Source organism: Anabrus simplex, chromosome 1 (assembly GCF_040414725.1).
Source record: "Anabrus simplex isolate iqAnaSimp1 chromosome 1, ASM4041472v1, whole genome shotgun sequence".
NCBI lineage: Eukaryota > Metazoa > Arthropoda > Insecta > Orthoptera > Tettigoniidae > Anabrus > Anabrus simplex.
This window is the reverse complement of record NC_090265.1, coordinates 690,718,873-690,740,627: the sequence shown is the minus strand read 5'-3', so window position 1 is coordinate 690,740,627 and position 21,755 is coordinate 690,718,873. Positions and strand designations below refer to the sequence as shown.

The window sequence follows — 21,755 nt, the reverse complement described above, 5'->3', positions numbered from 1 at the left end:
CAAGAACCATAAAAGTAGTTTGTAGTATTTAAAACCAAGTATTATTATTATTATTATTATTATTATTATTATTATTATTATTATTATTATTATTATTATTATTATTATTATTATCATCGTATGTATACAATATTATTAGGCTAATTCTTAGAAGCATTTTGTGTAAAATTTGACGTTTATGGTGGAGTACCCTTACTATTTTAGCATTTGCATAGCAGTTTGTATTTTCTGTTTATGGTGTGCATATATATAATTTGTTTTGAATGCTTTTTTTTTTTCCTTCATGTTTTAATCTTTTCTCGTTTTTTTTCCTGTTGCAGTTGATTTTCCTTCATGGACTTGGAGATACAGGGTAAGGCTTCATTAGGATATATATAATTAGGACAGATACTTTCATAACTTTATCTGGCAAGGGAAGGGCCAGAAATTTTAATTTCCATTTAATTTGTTGGATATACCGCAACAAAATATATAAACACAATTTAGAACTTCTAAGCAGTGCTATCATTTTTTTTTTTAATCTTTGTAATACTGCCTCTTCTTATGCTTCTCTTCTAAAGCATCCTGGCCTAAAGTTCAGTGTTCTCCCCGGAATTTTCATCAGCCGGATGGCAGAAATGAGAATGAGTAGCCGGGCGGAGAATACTTCGTTTAAAAAAAATGATAAAATTTCAGTGTATTCCCCTCAGGGCATTAACAATAATATCATACAGGTAAACATTAACTGCAAAAATTAACTATTTTAGTGATATTATCACAAACGAACGAGACATAACAGAGTATTTTTAACTTCTGGTGTTTTACTGCTCGTTTACAATCCTGTAATACCAGAGCTTACCACTCACTCGCTGTGGAGTGACGTCATGAGGAATCAAGTGCTTGCATGCGATTCCATGCTAATCCAAACACCACTCCCACACGGCACTACGTAATAGTCAAGCTAAACATTTAAACTCCGATGTAATTGATGCAGTTATGCTGACAGTGATGATTTCATTTAAATAAACAGTTTACAGTATTTACATGTTCATTTAGAACACTAATGACTCAAATATGTATTGATATTATGTAATTAGCACATATCTAGGTTGTGTTAGCCGGGCAGTTTGTGAAAATGGCAGGGCAGTGAGCCCATTGAAAAGGTCCTAGGTAGAAAACTGAAGTTGTCTTCCCTTCCAGATAAATATCCTTCAACATATAAAGTACACACTTGGATTCAAAAATTGATCATGCCTTAGGTACAGGTTACTGTTTTCATCTTATTGTCAAATTTGGAGAAGCAGTTGATAAGCTCCATTTTGTTTCTATTATACTGTGCATACTACTTTTACAATTTATGCTGAATTATTTCTATGACCAAAAGTGGCTATAGTCCATATGGTGGATTCCTCCTGCTTCCGTATTCAAACCAGAGTGACATGACGCGTAGTGAGAGATACGAGATACTGGTGTCTGAAAACATATTGGCAGCAACAGTAGCAGTTCCTCCTTTCTGTATAGATAATTTCATATTTTATTTTTAAATAATTAGCAGTTGATGCCGGCCTGTGCACAGCGATCAAATGATTAAAACAGTGCAGAAATCTACTAACATAGCAACAACTTTATCAAAGGTTTTACTCACTGTATCCTGATCAGAATCAGCAGCTAAATTTATAATGATGAACTGATCAATGATTTGGTTGGCTAGCTGTTCTCGTTCCCATTAGAAATAGTTTGTTTTTCTTACGTACCAGCATGCCTCTTTCCACAGCTCAGTGGTAATTGAGTGTACCACATCTTGAAATATTTGTAACATTTCCATGATAAATTTTGTATTAGTGTACTTTTTCATACAGTGTGTTTTACTTGTACCCGTATAAGCTTGATGGAGTTACATTCACAGTAGTACAAAGATAATTGAATTCCACTCTGATTTCTTCTGGAATTGTATCCATTTTTTACTTTCTGAATCACAGTTTATGTAATTGTATGATATGTTAAGAAGGAAGCCATCCTTTCCAGTGTCAACTTGGTCGAATCGGACATAAAAATTTTCTGGTCTGTCAGACACACAAAATTCCAATATAAATTCTAATGCTATATAAACATATTCACGCTATTATGCAAAAAATGGCATGTATCATTCTACAAGAACTTCTATTGCATCTTTTAAATGCAACAAGGTTATCTGCCCAACAGCATGAGTATAACAGTGAGTGGTGATAGAAAATTTGCCTCTGATGGATGTTGGGGACAGCAATTATCTAGTGTGAAAAAAAGTATTGTCTTTTCCCTGAAACATGGATCACATACCTTGTGCCATACTGTAGTTCTTGTAGAACAAAACATGTCATTCTTTGTATAATAGTGTAAATTTTTTGTGTTTGACAGACTGGAAAGTGTTTGTCTCATAACTGTATGAGTTCACATAATTTCTTCTTAAGATACACCACAAGAATCTCATATTTAAAGGAAAAATTGTCTAATTAATATACAAAAAATATTTGTTCTTGTTATTACTATACACAGCCTTGTTTAACACAGACCAAAGCAGACTTGGCAAGTGTAAGGACTGTGGTTGTTTATTTTTTGGCCTACCTGTAGCTGTCTGGTAGGGATAGGATTCAAGTACTAGGTGGGAAGAATCCGTCAACTCAACAGACTGTAATCATCCTTTAAACTGTTGCAGAATTGTTAATCTATTGTGACATTATATCAGTAATCATATTCCAGTTGGAGAGCATCTGTTTTAGCCAAAAGCAGTTTTCATCAGGGCGGTAGGTATGTCTTTTACAGTCCAGGAAAAGCTGAAAAAACTTGTCTTAAAGTGATTGATTGAAGACTCACAGGGTTTTCCATCCTAACCTTTTCACTGTTTCCTTTTAAATCTTTGGCTTATTGTCCGACTTGTTGGCTGAACGGGCAGCTTACTGGCCTTCAGTCCAGAGGGTCCTGGGTTTGGTTCCCGGCCGGGCCAGGGATTTTAACCTTAATTGGTTAATTCCAATGGCTGTGTGTATGTGTCTTCATCCTCATCACGACGCGCAGGTCGCCTACAGGCGTCATATAGAAAGATGTGCACCTGGCGAGCCGAACCCGCCCTGGGATATCCCGGCACTAAAAGCCATACGACATTTCATTTCATTGGTTTATTCATTCCGTGTAACTATTTTATTCAGACACAGAATGATATATTCTTTTTTCCTTTTTTTTTTAAATATGGTCACATTTGCTTATTAGTTTTTAAATTGTTTTTGTGGTGTTTTTTTTCTAGGCATGGCTGGGCCAGTGGTATGGGAGCCATCAGGCCCCCTTACGTGAAGGTTATCTGCCCAACAGCGTGAGTATCACAGTGAGTGGTGATAGTAAATTTGCCTGTGATAGATGTTGGAGACGACAATTATCTAGTTTGTAAAAAGTATTGTCTTTTCCCTGAAACATGGATCACATACCTTGTGCCATGGTCTTGGGATTGGCATTGTGGCTTCCCACTTCATTTAGGTTTGATTACTAGTTCAGCTACATACCATATTTTCTTGCGTAATTATCATACAATTTTTTAAAATGAAAAACACAGGCAAAAACTTCAGATGCATAAACTATTCAAGAAATTCAGATGATTAAAAATGATTTACAATTCATTTACATTTAAAAGGTATATCAAATATAATATTTGGGGTAAAATTCCGGCGTGAGATTTTTTCTGAAAAGCCAGTAGGATACTTAGGTAAGTTGGACATGTGGGTTTGAAGTACAAACACTGGGAAATATTCTTCTCGTTACAAGCTGATAATACAACCTGAAGTGAAATAAACCTGAACTAATAAAAGGACAATTCATGCAATGACATAACGACATACCGGCAAAAAGAAGAAAACTGTCCAACATGAGAAGGGCCGGGCATCGAAGGAGGGACCCTGCTAGATTTCCCCAAACTGTTTGTATCCAAACTTGTACAAGTACGATATGTCCATCCACCCTTTCTTGAATACGAACGTGGATCCCTTGCGGAAAATTTACTTTCGGCATTGTTTTTCGTTTTAGAACAACTTAAGGTGCAAGCTTTTTGCCATCAGCTTTTATAGCAAGCATTGCAGTACATCGTTTTTCGCTTCCGGTAGTGTGTACGATAACACGCGGTATCCCTTATCATTTGTTCGACTTTGTGATATATGGAAACTGATTGGCGTGTGACCTGCAGTTCCTATTTGGGGGATCAATATATTCGTTCATTTTATGCTTGTCAATCACAAAGCGATGAAAATCAGTTGCTTTTTGGTTGAAATCATTCAGCATTTTCTGGCATAATGCTGTTCTTAGTCAAAGAGAGAGTCCAATTCTCTTCATAAAATTATTCATCTTGCCGCGGCTAACTTTCAAATCCGAGACACTGATCCATGTGCAGCGGATATTTCTCGTCCTTTAAAATACAGCATTTCGTGAGAAACAGCATATCCAACGTTGCGTAATAAAATCATATATTTAAGCAGATCCTCCTCTACTTGTGGAAACTTGCCGCTTTTTAGTCTGCAAAATGCTGTGCGAGACTTATTAGATTTGCCACCTTGCAAAGCCAATTTGAATTCACACTAAAAGTGATCTGATTGGCAAAGTTCAGCAGCTTATAAAATGACAGCGGCATGAGGCATAATTTCTTTTTTTTTTTTTTTTTTTCAAATTATTTATCAGTATGACCAACCCTGTAACGCTCATATACCCGGTTCACACTTTTTCTGACCACCCTATATGTCTCAGCGTCTTTCTTCTCAACCCTAGCTCCTGTTAATGACAGATACATGCATTTGTACAGGCCACATAGCCTCATAGATTATCATTAGGAGTGATGATTTTTCTCAACAATGATGATATGTGAAATGCTTATAAAGGCTTAATTTTTGTATTATCATTTTTCACATTCTGTATACTCCACACTGTTTTACTTCTAAATTGACGTTTTGGCTGATTTTGACTCTGTCTGGTGGTTATGCGCTGAAGCAGACATCCAACCAATCCAAAGCTGCCATTCATATCGACTTATATCGGCAGAGTGTGAGCTCGAAACCTAGTTGCCAACTCTAATATTTACACTCACCACTTGGTTAACCTATCTCGCTCAGCATGTATGGTATTTGGTACGGTTCGCAATCTTTTGCATTTTTCATCAGTAATTACTGTTTTTCCTATTAGTCTTCATCTCTCTAGTATAGTACAGTATAGCGTAGTTTACAGTTTAGCATAGCATAGCACAAGTTAGTACAATACAGGTTTAATAGTTCAGTGCATAAAAATAGCTGTAGTTACATTTACAATCGTGTATTGGTTAGTGTACTAAGCGATTTACTGTTCCCAAGGTGGAAAACGTGTTAGCCGAAACTGTGGCAAATGTCGGGCTAAATTTGACCAGAAGAAGAGATAGAATAATTTGACCAGAAGAAGAGATAGAATGACAGGGGACATCTTAAGACACACAGGACTTGTACAGTAAGGTAAGGTAAGGGTTATTCTGCCCGAAGGCAGGTCCGAACCTCCGCAGAGGTGTTCCTGAGCCAGAGTTTACGTGCGGTAGGGTGGCCAGTTCCTTTCCGCTCCTCCATTCCCTTATCCCCCACCAACAGCGCGTGGCAACCCATCCAACTCCTGACCACGCCCAATGTTGCTTAACTTTGGAGATCTCACGGTATCCGGTGTTTCAACATGGCTACGGCCACTGGCACTTGTACAGTGGCATGTAATTAATTAGGTGGTAGCCGCCGATGACTGGAGGAAGGTTGTGTGCCATATACAAACAATAATACATAAGACGTAGGAAAATGAAGGTGTAGTGGAGAACTGCATCAAAAGTTTAATAATATATTTGGGAGCCCTCATTGTTGGAAGGTTCCAGTGACTCTGAGATCAGTGGAGCGTTCCCTTTGTAGCCGATAACCTCCTTAGTGTGCCAGCCATTAGCGGTGAGTGATGTGTTATTTCCTCATTCTCTTTTATTAATAAAATATTCTATTTTTAGTGTTGGATGTTATTAGTAAGTGTAGTTTTGTGAATTTGTTTCCAATCCAGACTCATTAGCTTTTCTGAGAATATTTTACAAGGGCTGTTTGCCGCGGTTGTATTGTATCAACTGTTCTCGCGGCAGTAGCATGCTGGCAACAGAAGAAAGGCGATGCTCATATGTTTTGTGAAACATCAATTTAGAAGTAAAGCCATGCGGAGTATAAGTAACGTTTAATGTGTTTGCTGTCAGCTGTTAAGCTCAGATCCACAGAGTTTGCCCAGGAAGCTCTGCAATGTATTTCGGGTCCTACCATCAGTGTAGATATGGAAGGATATTTTGTTAAATGCAGTATAATTTATGTAATTGGAGAATCAAGTGGAATGACCACGCTTATTGACATGCTACAGCTATGTAGCTAAGCCCTGCATTCAGGAGATGAGTGAGTTTGAACTCCACCGTCCTGAGAATGGTGGCTTCCCATTTTCACTTCCAGACAGATGCCAGGACGGGTCATATTCATGGACCACAGCCAATTCCTTGCACTTCCTTACCCGATTTCATTCACTATCACTCATTTCATCTCCATTAGCTCCTCAACCAAGGTTGGCATCAGGAAGGGAATCCCGCCGTAAAAACATGCCATATGATTTCACTTCACCTTATCCCTGATCCTATACATTAGAAAATGCGACTAAGGGACATGGGACATATATAATTTAAGTTATTGGAGAGCTCGAGTGAAAGAACAACATGTTCATATATCTTATATGATTTCCTTCAACAGTGTCACTGATTCATAGATTTTATTAGTTAATTTTGTATATTTTCACTCTGATTTTTCATCGAGATAACTTCGTGTATTTTTCTCTGTTATGCTTTAGCCTAAATTAGATGTATATTTCATGTATTTTTATTTCAGTATTAGCTCTATACAAATACGATTTTAATTTCACATTGATATTATCAAAGGACATTACTCGGTTACAAAAATTCTTTGTTTTCTTCAAAATGCTATAAAACATTAAATTGCAAGTGTATAAACACTACAGAATGCAAAATGTACAAGTCTAAATGCTAAATTTTAAAGCTCAATAAGTCACTATCCCTATACTCACCCAGTTCATGGAACTATGGACCATAATGGCCCCACTCCCTACTTAAAACAGAAAAAAATACTGGATATCTTATCTCTTTGCTACTTTTTCTTCATAAATTTTTCAAAGACTTTTGATGGTGTGTGATGGTGGTAGTAATATTGCTTGCTCTGGCCTTCAAATAGGGCTTTGTCAGTGCCATTAAAAAAAAAAAATGTCTAGTGGCCTTAAATGTGTCTTTTTGTACAGTGTGGGGAACCTCACCTGCAGTACTAAGGTACTTAACATTAGGTTGGTTTACTCTATTGTGGAATGGCACCTGCTTGAATTTGCCTGGTCTGAAAATAGAAAACAGAAAACCATCTTCAGGACTACCAACACTGGCTACTATCTCCTGAATGCAAGATGGCAGTTATGTGACCCAAACCGCATACCTACTAGCTCAGTTGACAGACAAAATGTCGAGACTGTACCTTAATTAAGGCCACGGCCTCTTCCTTCCCACTCCTAACCCTTTCCTACCCCATTGTCACCATAAGACCTCTGCGTGTTGGTGCGACATAAAGCAAATTGTAAAAAGAAGTTGACAGACAAACCATCCGTCACCTTGTCCAAGAGTATTCTCTGAGACCCTATCAAGGACACTTTACGAACTTTGCAACCAAGCAACTGTCTATATGGTTTGGGTCACATAGCTGTCAGTTTGCATTCGGGAGATAGTGGTTTCAAACCCCACTGTCGACAGCCCTGAAGATGGCTTTCCATGGTTTCCCATTTTCACACCAGCAAAAGGCTGTACCTTAAGGCCATGGCTGCTTCCTTCCCACTCCTAGCCCATTCCTATCCCATCGTCTCCATAAGGCCTATCAGTGTCAGTGCGGCGCAAAGCAAATTGGGAAGTTAAAAAAACTGTATATTTGTTATTTTAATAGTAACTTGTATTCATTCCTGTTTCTATCATTACTTTCATTTTGATATTGTGATGTACTGTACACTAAATAGCTTTTGTTTCTGTAGCCACTGTTATTTTCATCAAAGTCAGTGCTGTTAAGCTATTAAGCTATGCACACTTTTTCACTTCTACAAAGAATAAAATATGCCTTTACTTTTTCAGACCAACAATGCCAGTCACATTAAATGGAGGGTTCAGGATGCCATCATGGTAAGTGTTATAGTTAAACATAGTAGAATATATTGCACCCGTCATGCCGGGCTCAGCTCGGCCGGTGAGCGAAGATCTCCAGGGTGTAGATCGTTCGCTTATCGGCTGTGCGAAAATTTTAAAGTGCAGGGATAGATGATGAACTAGTGGCAAATGAGAGAAAGCTAAATAGGTTTTACACATTTATTACAACTACTGCTCTTCATAAACTTCACAATAATTTACAAAATCTAGGTATTTTGTTTATATGATTAGTCTTCTTTTATGTCGTAGTCACTTAGATACTTCATCGAAAAATCGAACAGCAAAAGGGCTGAATCTGCAAGTATAATATTTATATTTTAGTGGAAAGTTAATTAAATAATTAATAATAATTGATTTGATATGATCTCTCCCATTGATAATTTAATAACTTGAAAATAAACTTCCTTCCTTCATAGATTTGGTTTTAAACAAGTTTGAAAATGATCATTTTCATTCCTCTTTGAAAATTAAATTAAAAAAATTTCTCTCATAAAATTATGGTTAAATCGTCTTCCTTGACCTTTAAATTAATTAATAAACTCAACTTTATAATTATTTAGTAGTTGCTTCTCACATAATGGCTCGGAACTTGACCTCATGTCAATCGTTGTTTACCCATTAATTGAAATAATTAATTAATTGATGCTTACAATTTGATTTTTGTGAGTTCAATCCACTGACATGGCCTATACTCATTTATGTGTATTCGTTAAATAAGATCCTATTCTTCCTTAAAAATGAATAAAATTCACTAAAGGTTGAAATTCATTCAAATGGTGAACCACTAAAGATGGCGTAAATTAGGCCAAAAATTTCACGAAATAACGAAGAGCATCATCACAAATATGGATTGGAAACTTATATTAAGCAAAGTACAGTCAAATCACACACACTACACTCACACAAAGATACACGGAAACATTATATACATATTTACACGAACGCTAGCCCTTGACTATTAATTTTTATGTTTAGACAAAGTTAGGAAAATTATTCTCATGATGACACTATCGTGCTGACCTCCTCTCATCAACTGGAAATGTGACAGCAATGACTATCACTTTATTAAGGAACACATTTATACGACGATGTTCAGAGAAAATTTACGAACACAAAATCATCCAGAAATCATCGATAACATCGCTTAAACATAGGCCAGAATTAACATTCCGCGCACGCGGTTCATGAGCTACGATATTTATTTTTACTTCTCCACTATAATTGTGATTCTCGATCGATCTGCACTCACAACGAAGAAATTACATCAAGTAACATATCCTATTCTTAAATTGACTCACCAATGGATGCACAGCTCGACTGCTGAATTCAATAATATCCATCTATCAGTCAACTTGATTATCACAACACAGCAAATATATAAAAAATTGTATCGGTCAGATACTGCCATTTCCCAGGCCTAAATTACAATAAATGAGCGCACATCAACCATTTTCAATAATAACTAATATTATGCTCATGACCTTAGGTGTTCTTTTACGCGATAATTTAGTTAAATTATTTTTATTATTATTATTTTCCCTGGCCGCGCAAGATCATACGTGCGGAAGCTACTGCACAATAATATTTCAGATGACTCTATAGCACACAAAATTCAACCATACGTCGCATAATGAAGAATGAACTCTGACATAATAGAATCCACGAAATTACTGTCCCATTTGATCTCATTTAAAGTCTAAAAATATTCAAATAGTCCTAGTTTAACGTTGAGGTCATTTTACATTTATTTCTCCTGCCACAATGAACTCGGGACAGTTGAAACACTTCTCGAAGACATCCACTCAAACAAACTAACAGGTTCAAATACTCACACATCCTCAATCTACCATCACCAAGAAAGAAGAGATGGAAAAATTCTAACTAATAGAATTTTTTCTAAACAAATAAGTAGAGGCTATGTCATTACAATTACATTACAAAAGGAAAGAAAGAATAACAAAGTTTAAATATTACTTGGTGGTGACTGTCGGCTGTAGAACTCGGGCTGATGACCTAGTGCATTACCACATTACGCACCATCGATCCTGGTCACGCCCGCCTGGACTGCCTTACATTTTACTCGTGCATTGGAGACATGCTGGGGCGCTGGAAATCACACCATTCACCAAGAAAGAAGACTGGCATCCTGACTTGGACTCGAACCGGTGATCTCTTCTGTGGAATTTCTTGTGAAGCTGAAACTAAAAATAACGTCTAAGACAAGGCCCAAAACTCACACCGATGTTTGATAAGATGATAAAGAAACTTAACTTTTGAAATCTGTTGAATTATAGGTGGGATCCGAAAATATCTGAACTGCAGTTATTACAAGTTGTAGGCTCTGAATGACGAAGTTCCCTCAGCAAGCGAAGTGCGTCTTCTTCCGTCCGTAGTTGAAGCTAGAGTAATTCTCCACACGACGTGTTCAGAGGTAGAAATTTCTGAGTAAATTTTCCCTAGGAAAATCCATTATTCACTGCCTTAAGACAGGGGTGCGTCTTTTCCTCATAAGCGATTGGTTAATTTATTAACTTCGCACCAAATTAATCGCTTGATTGGCTGCCATAGTCAGACGTCATGCACCTTCACAATTATCGATCGAGCACTTGACAGACATTCTGCCCGGTCACGTGGCATTCACGGCTGATTTGAAGGTTATTTGGCTAGCTGTATCTGCGCTCTCCCTTCGTTTGTCCTTGAGTGGAATTCCCAGCCACCTGGCGTATCTCGCTTAGCCAGCTCGATGTGATACAACTCCCTTCCTGGTTCACAAAATAATATTTCAACACACAGTAGAAATAAAATACTTCCCAATAAATTATTTTTACCAATTTTGAAGGGGACAATATTAACATTATTGAGTTATTGACATCTATTGAACCTCAGTGACAGTGAGAGGTGGTGGTGGTGGTGGTGGTGGTGGTGGTGGTGGTGGTGGTTTTAATAGGAAGTACTAGACAACCATCCCCTACATAATACTAATCAGAGAGAACAAAAATGGAGGGGATCTGACACTTCAAAAATGAAGGTATCGGCCAAAGAAAGATAAGGGCCACGAAGGGCTGAAAAATGAAAAGAATCCCTAGGCCTCCATACGTAATACCGTCAGGGTCAGAAAAGAACAGGAGTTGACCTAGGGAAGTCGAATAGGATAGATGAAAGCGAGGAGCTGGGTGCAAGTAAGTGGAAGCAATGCCAGGACTCAGCTAAGGGCCCTGTGGTTGCCAATCCTCGCTCCCAAGTTAAGAACCCCTGGGGTCCCTTTTAGTCATCTTGTACAACAGGCAGGGGATACCATGAGTGTTGTTCTACCACCCCCACTCACAGGGGGATGATAGTGAGAGGTATTAGTACAGCAAAACCTCTCCTTATGGAGATTCCTAACGTACAGACACTCCTCAAATATGGACAGATTTTTAGGTCCTGAGTAAATTATGAACTTAACTCTTGTTTGCAGACACTCTTGGATGGCACAGGCAGATGTTTGATAGTCTTTTTTTGCTAGTGGCTTTACATCGCACCAACACAGATAGGTCTTATGGCGACAATGGGATAGGAAAGGCCTAGGAGTTGGAAGGAAGCGGCCGTGGCGTGAAAATGGGAAACCACTGAAAACCATCTTCAAGGTTGCCGACAGTGGAATTCAAACCCACTATCTCCCGAATGCAAGCTCACAGCCGTGTGCCTCTAACTGCACGGCCAACTCACCCGGTCCAGTGGTATTTGAAGGTGGGATGTCGGCCTCATGTCGGTAGATTTACTGGCATGTTAAAGAACTCCTGTGTGGGACTAAAATTGTAGCTCGAGCTGCACACGACATACCAGCCCTCTTACCATTCTTATATATCTGGCAGTTCCAGGAATTGAACCCAGGCCTCCGAAGACAGCAGCTAATGCCCCTAATAGTTTTTTCAGAGGAAGACAAGGAAGGATGTATTCTCTATTGTATCCGTGGTGGTTGGTAGTGTGATGAGTTGTATCCGAACGAAGATGTGTATTAAGACGATCACCAGTCCCAGGTCTGGAGCTAAAGGAACGAATCAATTGCAAGTAAAATCCTCAGCTTGACCAGGAGTAAAACCTGGGGCCCTATGTACTGAAAGCCACTACGCTGACCAATCAGCCAAGTAGTTGTATTATGTAATACACTTTACTTTGTTACAAAAAATGGAAAGGGGGGGTGAGGGCTGTCCAGAAATGTACTGTATTGACTACTGTAGTAGTAGTAGTAGTAGTAGGTATACTTTCTAGCTCAACTGCCTAGCCTGCCAGTACCATCAGTTGGAAACAGATGAATAAAGAAAAGTCTTAAAATGTTGCCTGAATGATTGGTTCGATTACAATGATCAGTTCGATACATACATTATTTTTTCTTTTCGCCCACTTGTCAGTTGTTTTGTCTCTAGTTCTATGGCATCTGAATATTAAGGTTTGACAAACTGCAAAAGAAGTTGAAGTTATACCATATCCCTTTCTTTCGACTCTTTCTATTTCCAAGTTTTAAAGCATTTGCACTAGTGTCGAAAAGTTCAAACTCACCCTAAGAATACTCTAGCTCTTGTTATGTATTGGGCAGCAGATTAGTGATATTTTAAATCAAAGTACAACCATAGGCATTCATTATACACCCTTAACATTGTGTTGCAGAACCCCATTTGGGAATCGTTGATGTAATGTAACATTTTTACTTAATATATAATATTTTGTGTGCAGGTTTGACCTGAGAACCTTGGATGCCAATGGTCCAGAAGATGAAGAAGGAATTCGGCGAGCATCAGAACTAGTCCATTCTATGATAGAGCAAGAAGTGAAGGGGGGGATAGCTTCAAACCGAATAGTTCTTGGGGGATTTTCCCAAGGTGGAGCCTTGGCAATCTATTCAGCTTTGACATATCCTAAACCTTTGGCCGGTGTTGTTGCGCTGTCATGTTGGCTTCCTCTTCACAAACAGTTTCCCGCGGTAAGAGAAGTTATCATGTAAAGTGGAACCTCAATTCTCCGTTTTGGGAGGGACCATTAAAATAAAACGTACAACACGGGAAAACGGAAAATCCAGGAATGAAAAGCCATCAGCAATTTGGCTAAACATCACAGAAATGAAATATGTATAATTATAATCTTACAACACTCCTAAACCAAACCAAACTACAGCCCCAATGTGCCTTTGCCTGCCAACCGACTTCTGCTCAGCTCAAAGGCCTGCAGATTACGAGGTGATGCATGGTCAGTGTGATGAATCCACTCGGCCATTATTCCTGGTGGCTCTCTAGACCACGGTCGCCATCTCACCATTAGATAGCTCCTCAATTAAAGTTAATCACGCAGGCTGAGTGGACCTGGAACCAGCTCTTATATTCACAAAAAAATGCCTGACCTGGCCGGGAATCGAACCCGGGCCCTCCGGATGAGAGGCAGGCAAGTTAGACCACGAAACCAGCATCAAACATTAATTACCAGTACACGAGTTCAAAACTTCGAAACTTCATATTCAGTTTTAGAGGTGAAACTTCGTCAGTTTCCCTTGAATATGTCAGCAACTCTGATTAGCCAAACTCTTCGAAAAATCTAATAACGTCGAGCCAAACGACAATCGACCACAAGTAGTTTTTAATTCTCTCTTCTAATAAAATAAAGCACATTAGATACAAAAGCGCCCAGCATGATGGCAAAATCCCTTCTTTTCTTAATCTTCCATTGTAATTTGGTCTCAGGTTCATAGTCAGTTTCTGGAAATCTTGTACCGCATAAATTAGGCCTACATTTACTTTTAAAGGTTATGTTGAACTCGAGAATGGTTTTGAAGTATCGAATCTCAGAAGTTCTCAAGTGCATTATATTCAATTCTGTCAGTCACTAATCCAGTCAAATTGGAAAGAGAAAAGGATATCATCAAAACTTCAGAAATAACGGTTATTTGTGCTCAGCTGGAAAGCGCGCTTGCTGCACGTCAGTACGGTACGAGTTGGAAATGATACAAACCATTTATTTTGTACATGATACATGCACAAATAAAACGACTGCAGTTTTTGAATTTTAACACAAAAACGTAAAATTCCCAGTCTTATATTAGGACCAAAACAGTAACTGTCAATCCCAAGACCTCCCATGGCTTTTTGTATGTAAGGTGCAACATCTGTTCTGGTCTCGATAACATAATAGTATACGATAATATTAAAATACTAGGTTTGTGCAAGATTTGTGTTAAGAAGGAGCAGTTTTAATTCTTGCCTAAAAGCCCAGTTACTATACAGTGCCCTGAGGAAAGTACCGAAAACCTGTTCGGCAATACAATAAAAAAAAAGTAAAAATATAAACATCTAACCCTGGACATAATGTGGACATTTTATAAGTGCGAACATTTGACGAAACTCGTTCCGTCTTCAAGTAGAGCTGTCGAAATGCTCTGTATCTCCTTACAATTATTGTGGCCACTCTCCGCTTTATAATTTCCGAGATTCTCTAAACAATACCACCCGAAATCGATGCTAAGATGGTCCCTAAGTAAGTTCACTGCTGATCGCTTTTCCAGTACAGTACTTGCTCTAATTATCGCAATGACGGGACATTAACGCCCAGATTCATAAAAATGCCATAGTTGTCCTTTCGTGAGATACAGTTTATTGAAAAATGCTTGATCGAGGATTTAGCGTTGATGGGACTGAAATTTCTGGACGGTTGATACGGGAAATCATTTCTTCAAGGAACGGATAATGTGGGATTTTTTTCAACATGATTTAATCACGATGCTCGCCAGACCACATAATTTGAACACATGATCCGGGGAAACGTAGGGTCCGGGAACGGATAATCGAGGTTCCACTGTATTCCCTTTTGTAAAGATGCATAAGATTTACGCATTATTAGAGTACATTATAGCTCCTGTTTAGATACGTTGCCTGTATTCTACCTTTTCTTGATGATAATATTGCTATTCTTCTTTCGTAAAATCTGTTCTTTATGTCATATAAATTACCACTGGCCATATGGGGTGGTCTAGAAGCAAAACTAACAATCTCCACTTGATCTAATTTTACTGGAGAGATATTTTTTTTTTTTTAGAATTCTGTACCTAAACAAGGTCATTTTAAAATTATTTCTGAATTGTGTGTTCCATTTCTATACCATGTGACCTCCATGAATGAACTAGCAGCTACAATGAGTACCAAGATGATGACAAATTTAGGATTGCCAGTTTTGCATCGGATAAATGGCGATCTCTAATTTTATACCTTACTCACTGTGGTGGTTTTGGGAGCTGTAATGAAAGGTGGGCAATAATCAGTTTAAAATACAAATTAAATTTATTATATCTCCATTTTTAGTAATAATCATAATATTCAGGAATGGAATATGCTGCTAATTATCCTAAAATCTGAACCTTCTATTAGCCAGTTGGATTCTCCAAACTTTGAACCCCACTGTCAACAGCCCTGAATAGATAGTTTACCATTTTCACACCAGGAAATGCTGGGTGCTATACCTTAATAAAGGTCATGTTCACGTCCTTCCCACTCCTAGCCCTTTCCTACCCCATCATTGCCATAAGACCTATCTGTGTTTCTCCAAAGACAGCCATTTCCACATCAAAAGAGCTGAATGCGTGTCTCTCTCATGGGTTGGCAATTCTGAGAGAATTGGTTAATGCACCCATCCACAGTGTGGGGAGTTCAAGTTTGAAACCTATGAAGGTCACGATTTAAGCTCTTACATCTTAGAATGAAGTATTACTGTTACTGAACTGACTAATTTAATATGTTGACTTGTTGGAAAGTCTCCTTACATTTAGAATTGCTTAGTGTAATCTCCCACTGTGGGTGACTATGGTTGGGTTATATGAAATTATTTTGATTTTATGTGTCTGTTGTAACATTCTACAGTAGTATGAATGGTGATCCAATTTGTTTTACTTGCAGGCTGCTATAGCCAACAAGGACATTCCATATCTTCAATGTCATGGTGACTGTGATCCAATAGTTCCATATAAATGGGGTCAGATGACTGCTTCTCTTTTGAAACAATTTCTGAAGCAAGCTGAATTCAGAACGTATCAGGGGATGATGCATTCCTCTTCAGATGAGGTAAGTCTTTGTAATGGCAGTTTAGTTACCAGGCTGTCAAGAAGCCTATTAGAGGGTAGAATAATATCATCCGTCACCTGAGACCTCCATTTACAAGTGTAACAGATACTATATTTACCAGATTGTAAGCCATCATTTTTTTCTTTTTGTTCAAAAATTGCCCCTCTGCTTAGAATCCCTACCATTAGCATGGCTGGTAAAGTAGAAGACACACTTTATTGACGCAGTGGGAAAAAGTTAAAAAAAATAATGCCGGTAGCATCCAAAAGTAAGTTTTTGCCATCATGTAGACTCGAGCCCGGTTTCATCAACGGTTGTTAAAGATGTTAGTTAACACCATTTTAAAAATATAGCATGTTAAGATTCTTGTGTTTCTTCGTACTTCTCCTGAGAAAAGTTAGCTAACGTTAACTCCTGCAAAAGTTATGAACCGTTCAAAATCGAGAAGGTAGTGGCTGAACCAAGTGATTTTTCCAATGCAATTTTGTTTTAGCACAGCTGTAAAACAGGGTGCATGAAATCAGCATGAGCACTCGTGTTGTCTGAACATTTGAATCACATTCTCCAGCTAAGAACAGGAAAACTTCTTGTACAGGGCTATTGTCCTTTCCATGCTTTCCAGGATCGCTTTGTAACTTATCCCAACTTTAAACCATGCTCAGATGAATGGATGTACAAGAATGGCAAGAATTAAGAAAGGGGTGAGGCAGTTGTCCACTCTCACCATACGTTTTCAACTTGTTTATTGAAGAAGCAATATGTTTTTTAAAGGAAAGGGCTAAAGGAATAAAGGTAAATGGGATAAGAATCCACAGCATTAGATTTGCTGATGACATTTCCATAGTAGCAGACTGAGGAGGAATTAAATAGAATGTTGAATCTTCTGTGTGATACATTGAAACATTACAAGCTTAATATCAATAATAAGGAAACCAAAATTTTAGTTGTGAGAAAAGATGGCAGGAGAGCTAATACAAACATCAGAATAGGAAATTCCAAAGTAGAACATGTGCAAAATTTCTGTTACTTAGGAAGCATTATCACTGAAGACAATAGATGCACCAAGGAAATCAAAAGAAGAATAGCTCTTGCTAAACAGGCCTTTCAAAATAAAAGAAATCTTTTAACAAATACCCATATAAGTTTAAAAACAAGAAAGGCTTCTGTAAAATCCTTTGTCTGGAGTGTCCACCTTCATGGTTGTGAGAGCTGGGCAATTGGAAAAAAAGGAAAGAGATTCATTGGAAGCAACTGAAATGTGGATTTGGAGGAAAATTATGAGGACATGTTGGACTCAAAAAAAAAAAAGGACTAATTGAAATGTTCTAAAGGAAGTCAGTGTGCAACGGAGACTGATAGAGGATATGGAAAGAAGGAAGGTAAAACTTGTAGGTTATATCCAAAGACCTAATGACTTCCCAGTAAATGTCTTTGAAGGAAATATACTAGGAAACAAAGGAAGAGGAGGACCAAGGAAGACATAATTTGAGGATGTGAGAAATTTGATGGGCTGTAAAGACTACAAGGAAATGAGAACAGCAGGATTGAGAGGAGAATGGTTGCGGCGACAAGGCTTAGCCTTTAGTGTATAATGATGCTGTCATTTACAGAACCTGACCAGAACTACTCCCTGATTTAGATCATTAATCCATTGAACATTAATAGAAAAAAGTATCCCTTCTGATTGCAGCATATTTCAGCTCTGTTGCCTCCAGGTGAATGTACTACAATAAACCCTCGTTAATTCAAAGTCGTTGGGACGCAAAAATCAGACTTCAAATTACGTGATTTCGAGTTAACTGCCAATTCGTAATTCAGAAATGCAAGTCCTTGTGGTGTCACAAAATATTCTAAGACCCGTTACTGCATGCAGTTAACCTTGATTCACAGTTGAAACCTTTCAAATGATATGGAAAAAATCTATTTCCAAAATGTATCCAACAACGTGCATTTACAGTATTCAAATAATGCACTTCAATAAATCACTGGCAAACATAACCTCATGCAGTGAAATTAAAAAAAAAAAAAAAAAAAAAAAAAAGAAGACATGATTCAAAGATGAGGAGAAATCTATACTGGCTCCATTGTGCACTTGCTCTATTCATTTGATTATTGTACTGTATGTATTTTAGATGCCTTTTACTTGCACGGAAAGTACCCGATGCCCTTAAAACATCGTGGCTTATCGAACTTTCTTATGACGAGGGGAGAAAATCTCTTACTTCCGTCTGTATTACAACACAGTACAGTGACTCTATACTTGTACGATTTCCTGCCATGGCACTTCTCTCATAATTCAGAAATGCTAATCCTTGCCGTGTCAAATTATCCCATTAATACATGCAGTCACCTTGATTCTCAGTTTAAACCTTTCAAATGCCATGGAAAAAAACTATTTCCAAAATGTATCCAGCAAGGTGCATTTACATTATTCATCTCGGGATGAGGAAACGAGTTTACGTTAGTTAAGAAATATTCGCGGTTGTTGCTATCAATATAGCAGGCGAGATCATTAACAAAGTGATCGTTTAACCCTTTCGCTTTCAAGCTCTCAGCTGATGATGTGTGAAAACTGTCAGCCACATTTACCCCCCTATGCACATATTGCTTTTAAAATTACATGAAAGGCACACCAATAAATATATCAACATGAACATTTCGACTTATAGAGTATATATCACTTATTGTCACTCCATGTAAGTCATGTCCCTAAACCAGAGGGGTTCAATTTTTTTTTTTTTTTTAATGCAGAAACAAAGTTACAAGTTTTGGACTTAGAAAGTTTTGAAATAATTCTGAGAAATGGTGTTCAATGCAAAAATGTGTGATGTTAGTAGAAAGGTCATATTATTGTTTACTAACATAGTAAATATCAAGATTCTAATGCATTAGATCCAAGGATAGATTAAATAGTGTAAAGTGATGTATCACAGAAAAAAGTCGGCCATGTTGTATAAAATACACATTTTTTACTGGAGGTGGTGGATTACTATTATCGTCATCTACACTTTCTGATTCGGACAAAGAAACGTCATCACTTGAATAACTGTCAAGATATTCAGTGATATCATCAGATAAATGAACTCTCTTCGCCATGTCGCATGCGATAAATAACTAGGCCTAACGTAATTGAACTATATCCAACTATAAAGTTTTTTACAGGTTCCACCTATTCAGTACAAAACAATGTTGCCTGAATGTATTACATCATATTAGCTTTATTTAGCAGTACTAGTTTTGGCATCTAGCGCCATCATCAGCTGCAAGAAAGTCATGAAAAACTGGCAATTAATATATATAGAGTATATATCACTTATTGTCACTCCATGTAAGTCATGTCCCTAAACCAGAGGGGTTCAATATTTATTTATTTTTTAATGCAGAAACAAACTTTGAAAGTTTTGAAGTAATTCTGAGAAATAATTGTTGTACAATTAACTCCTATAGACCTTATATTAAAATATATATTTAGATAAAATACAAAGTTATTGTCTCATCTTTCTACAAGTTCACAGACTTGTGGGTCATATGTCACAATTAAAAACAACCTGAAGAAAAAGAAATAAGGTTTGTGTGCGTTCAAAGTTTTTCATCTTGGGGTACTGCGTTCGATCTTGTTTCTTGTTTACTTGGTATTGCTTAAATTATTTTTTATTTTTAACACCTTGTGTGTCAGTATAGCACTGGCCTTCAAGGTCGAATGTACTGACTGAGTTAAAACTGTGTACATTCAAATTAGTTGGTGTTAACACATTCACGCCCATCATCTGAGCGGCTATTTAAAGGGCTGGCCCAGCTATTCCAGCTGTTAGTGGCAGAGCAAACAATAACAAATTCTTTTCACAATAAGTTCTAAACTATACAAGATATGGAAACAAAAATTTCCACATACCTTAATGAAGTCCTCTAGTATCTCTGTAGGGTGTGGTAGGCAATGTCACACTTTCCTGGGTGAATGGGAACACCACACTTTCCACAAAAATAGCGTGTTTCACTAATAATTTTAGTTTTGAAGCACACTTTGCACCTTCTTCAGGGGAACTTGACTATATTTAATGAAGGAAACTTCAAGAGAATATGCTCTTTTCTCTTTCCATCTAACCTAAATGATGGATCCTTGGCCGGTGCCCTTTTTGGCGGCACAATCGCGCGACGTTGACTTGGAGCTGATGAAGTAGATGGAGCTGAGATTTTGGAGAGAAGTGACTGTATTTGTATGTCGGGTTCACTTTTCCCCCCGTTTGAGAATTGCCTGGTGTTCCTTTAGATCTTTTGGTACACCCCTATTTGACCTATTGTTCCACATACAGCAGTGTTCTGTTCCCGCAGTTGTTTCGCGAGTCCAACGCTATTTGTAATAATTGTCCGTATAGACTGTATACCCCTGGCCAAGATAATTTTCAAGCAGCTGAAAAACTGTGCTTTGTAAATTCGCATCACTTGCATCATTTATATTGTCCCTACACGCCAAGTTACACTTAAGAACGCGATTATACCAAAGGATTATACACTCGCTAGTGCAATCATAAACCAACTACGCAGCTAGTTTTACCAGCGCTATGCTACCTTCAGAAACAAAACGAAGAAAGTGCATTGGGAGGGAAAATCGCCGTGGCCAAGCGGTTTCTGATGAGTAGAAGCATTCATAAGGTTATTACTTTCATCTCTCTCGCACATATTTGTGACCAAAATAGATCCCAGCTGCGTAGGAACGGCTCCAGTTCAAGGTTGCGCTTATCCAGGTTAACTCGGATACGGGCGTGAATGTGTTAAAACACCAAATTGTTCGGTTCGAACTTATATTACATTAATAAAACTAAATTACACCAAAACCTCATTGTGCTTGCGTTCGTTTATAATATGTACTAAAATGTGCCATCCTCTAAAAAATAAAAATATGGGTTATATCTAATACTTTGCTTACATAATGCACCTAAGGCTGGAAATTGACAAATCACAATCCACCAATAGGACTCTGTTCCACTAGATTCCCGTTCTTTTTGCCAATTCAATTGCATGACCACATGTAGTCATTTCCTGGCCTACTGATTCAAGAGGAATTACATCACCTGTTTCAATATCGGTAACTGCACGTGCGGTATAGCGTGCCTCAAAATTAAAGCACCTTACAAAAAAATTTATCAGATTAGAAGGTTACACAGAATTTTAAAAAAGTAATTTTCAAATAATTCTTCAAGAAATTCTTCAAGTTAAAACGTCCCAAATGTCTTTTCTTCACACTTGCTGACATTAATTTAAATGATCAATTACATGAAATTTACATACATACAAAAATCACTTCAAAATTAATTCTCGCATCTTACAATGTTCATTTACAGTTCCATATATCTTGATGTTTTCCTATTTTTTTTTAAATTATTCCAAACATATTTAAATTAATAATTCTTCCAGTTACATAAAAA

General features: G+C 37.6%; 1 protein-coding gene across 1 annotated transcript in view; it reads left to right on the top strand.

Annotated features, from left to right (window-relative positions):
• Positions 1-21,755, top strand: part of Apt1 (Acyl-protein thioesterase 1) — a 42,269-nt gene that overhangs the window by 17,770 nt on the left and 2,744 nt on the right. The window contains exons 3-7 of the mRNA XM_067135955.2: positions 321-352; positions 3,257-3,322; positions 8,183-8,230; positions 12,968-13,214; positions 16,168-16,332. Coding sequence (XP_066992056.1) covers positions 321-352; positions 3,257-3,322; positions 8,183-8,230; positions 12,968-13,214; positions 16,168-16,332 — 558 coding nt within the window. The remainder of the gene's footprint in view (positions 1-320; positions 353-3,256; positions 3,323-8,182; positions 8,231-12,967; positions 13,215-16,167; positions 16,333-21,755) is intronic.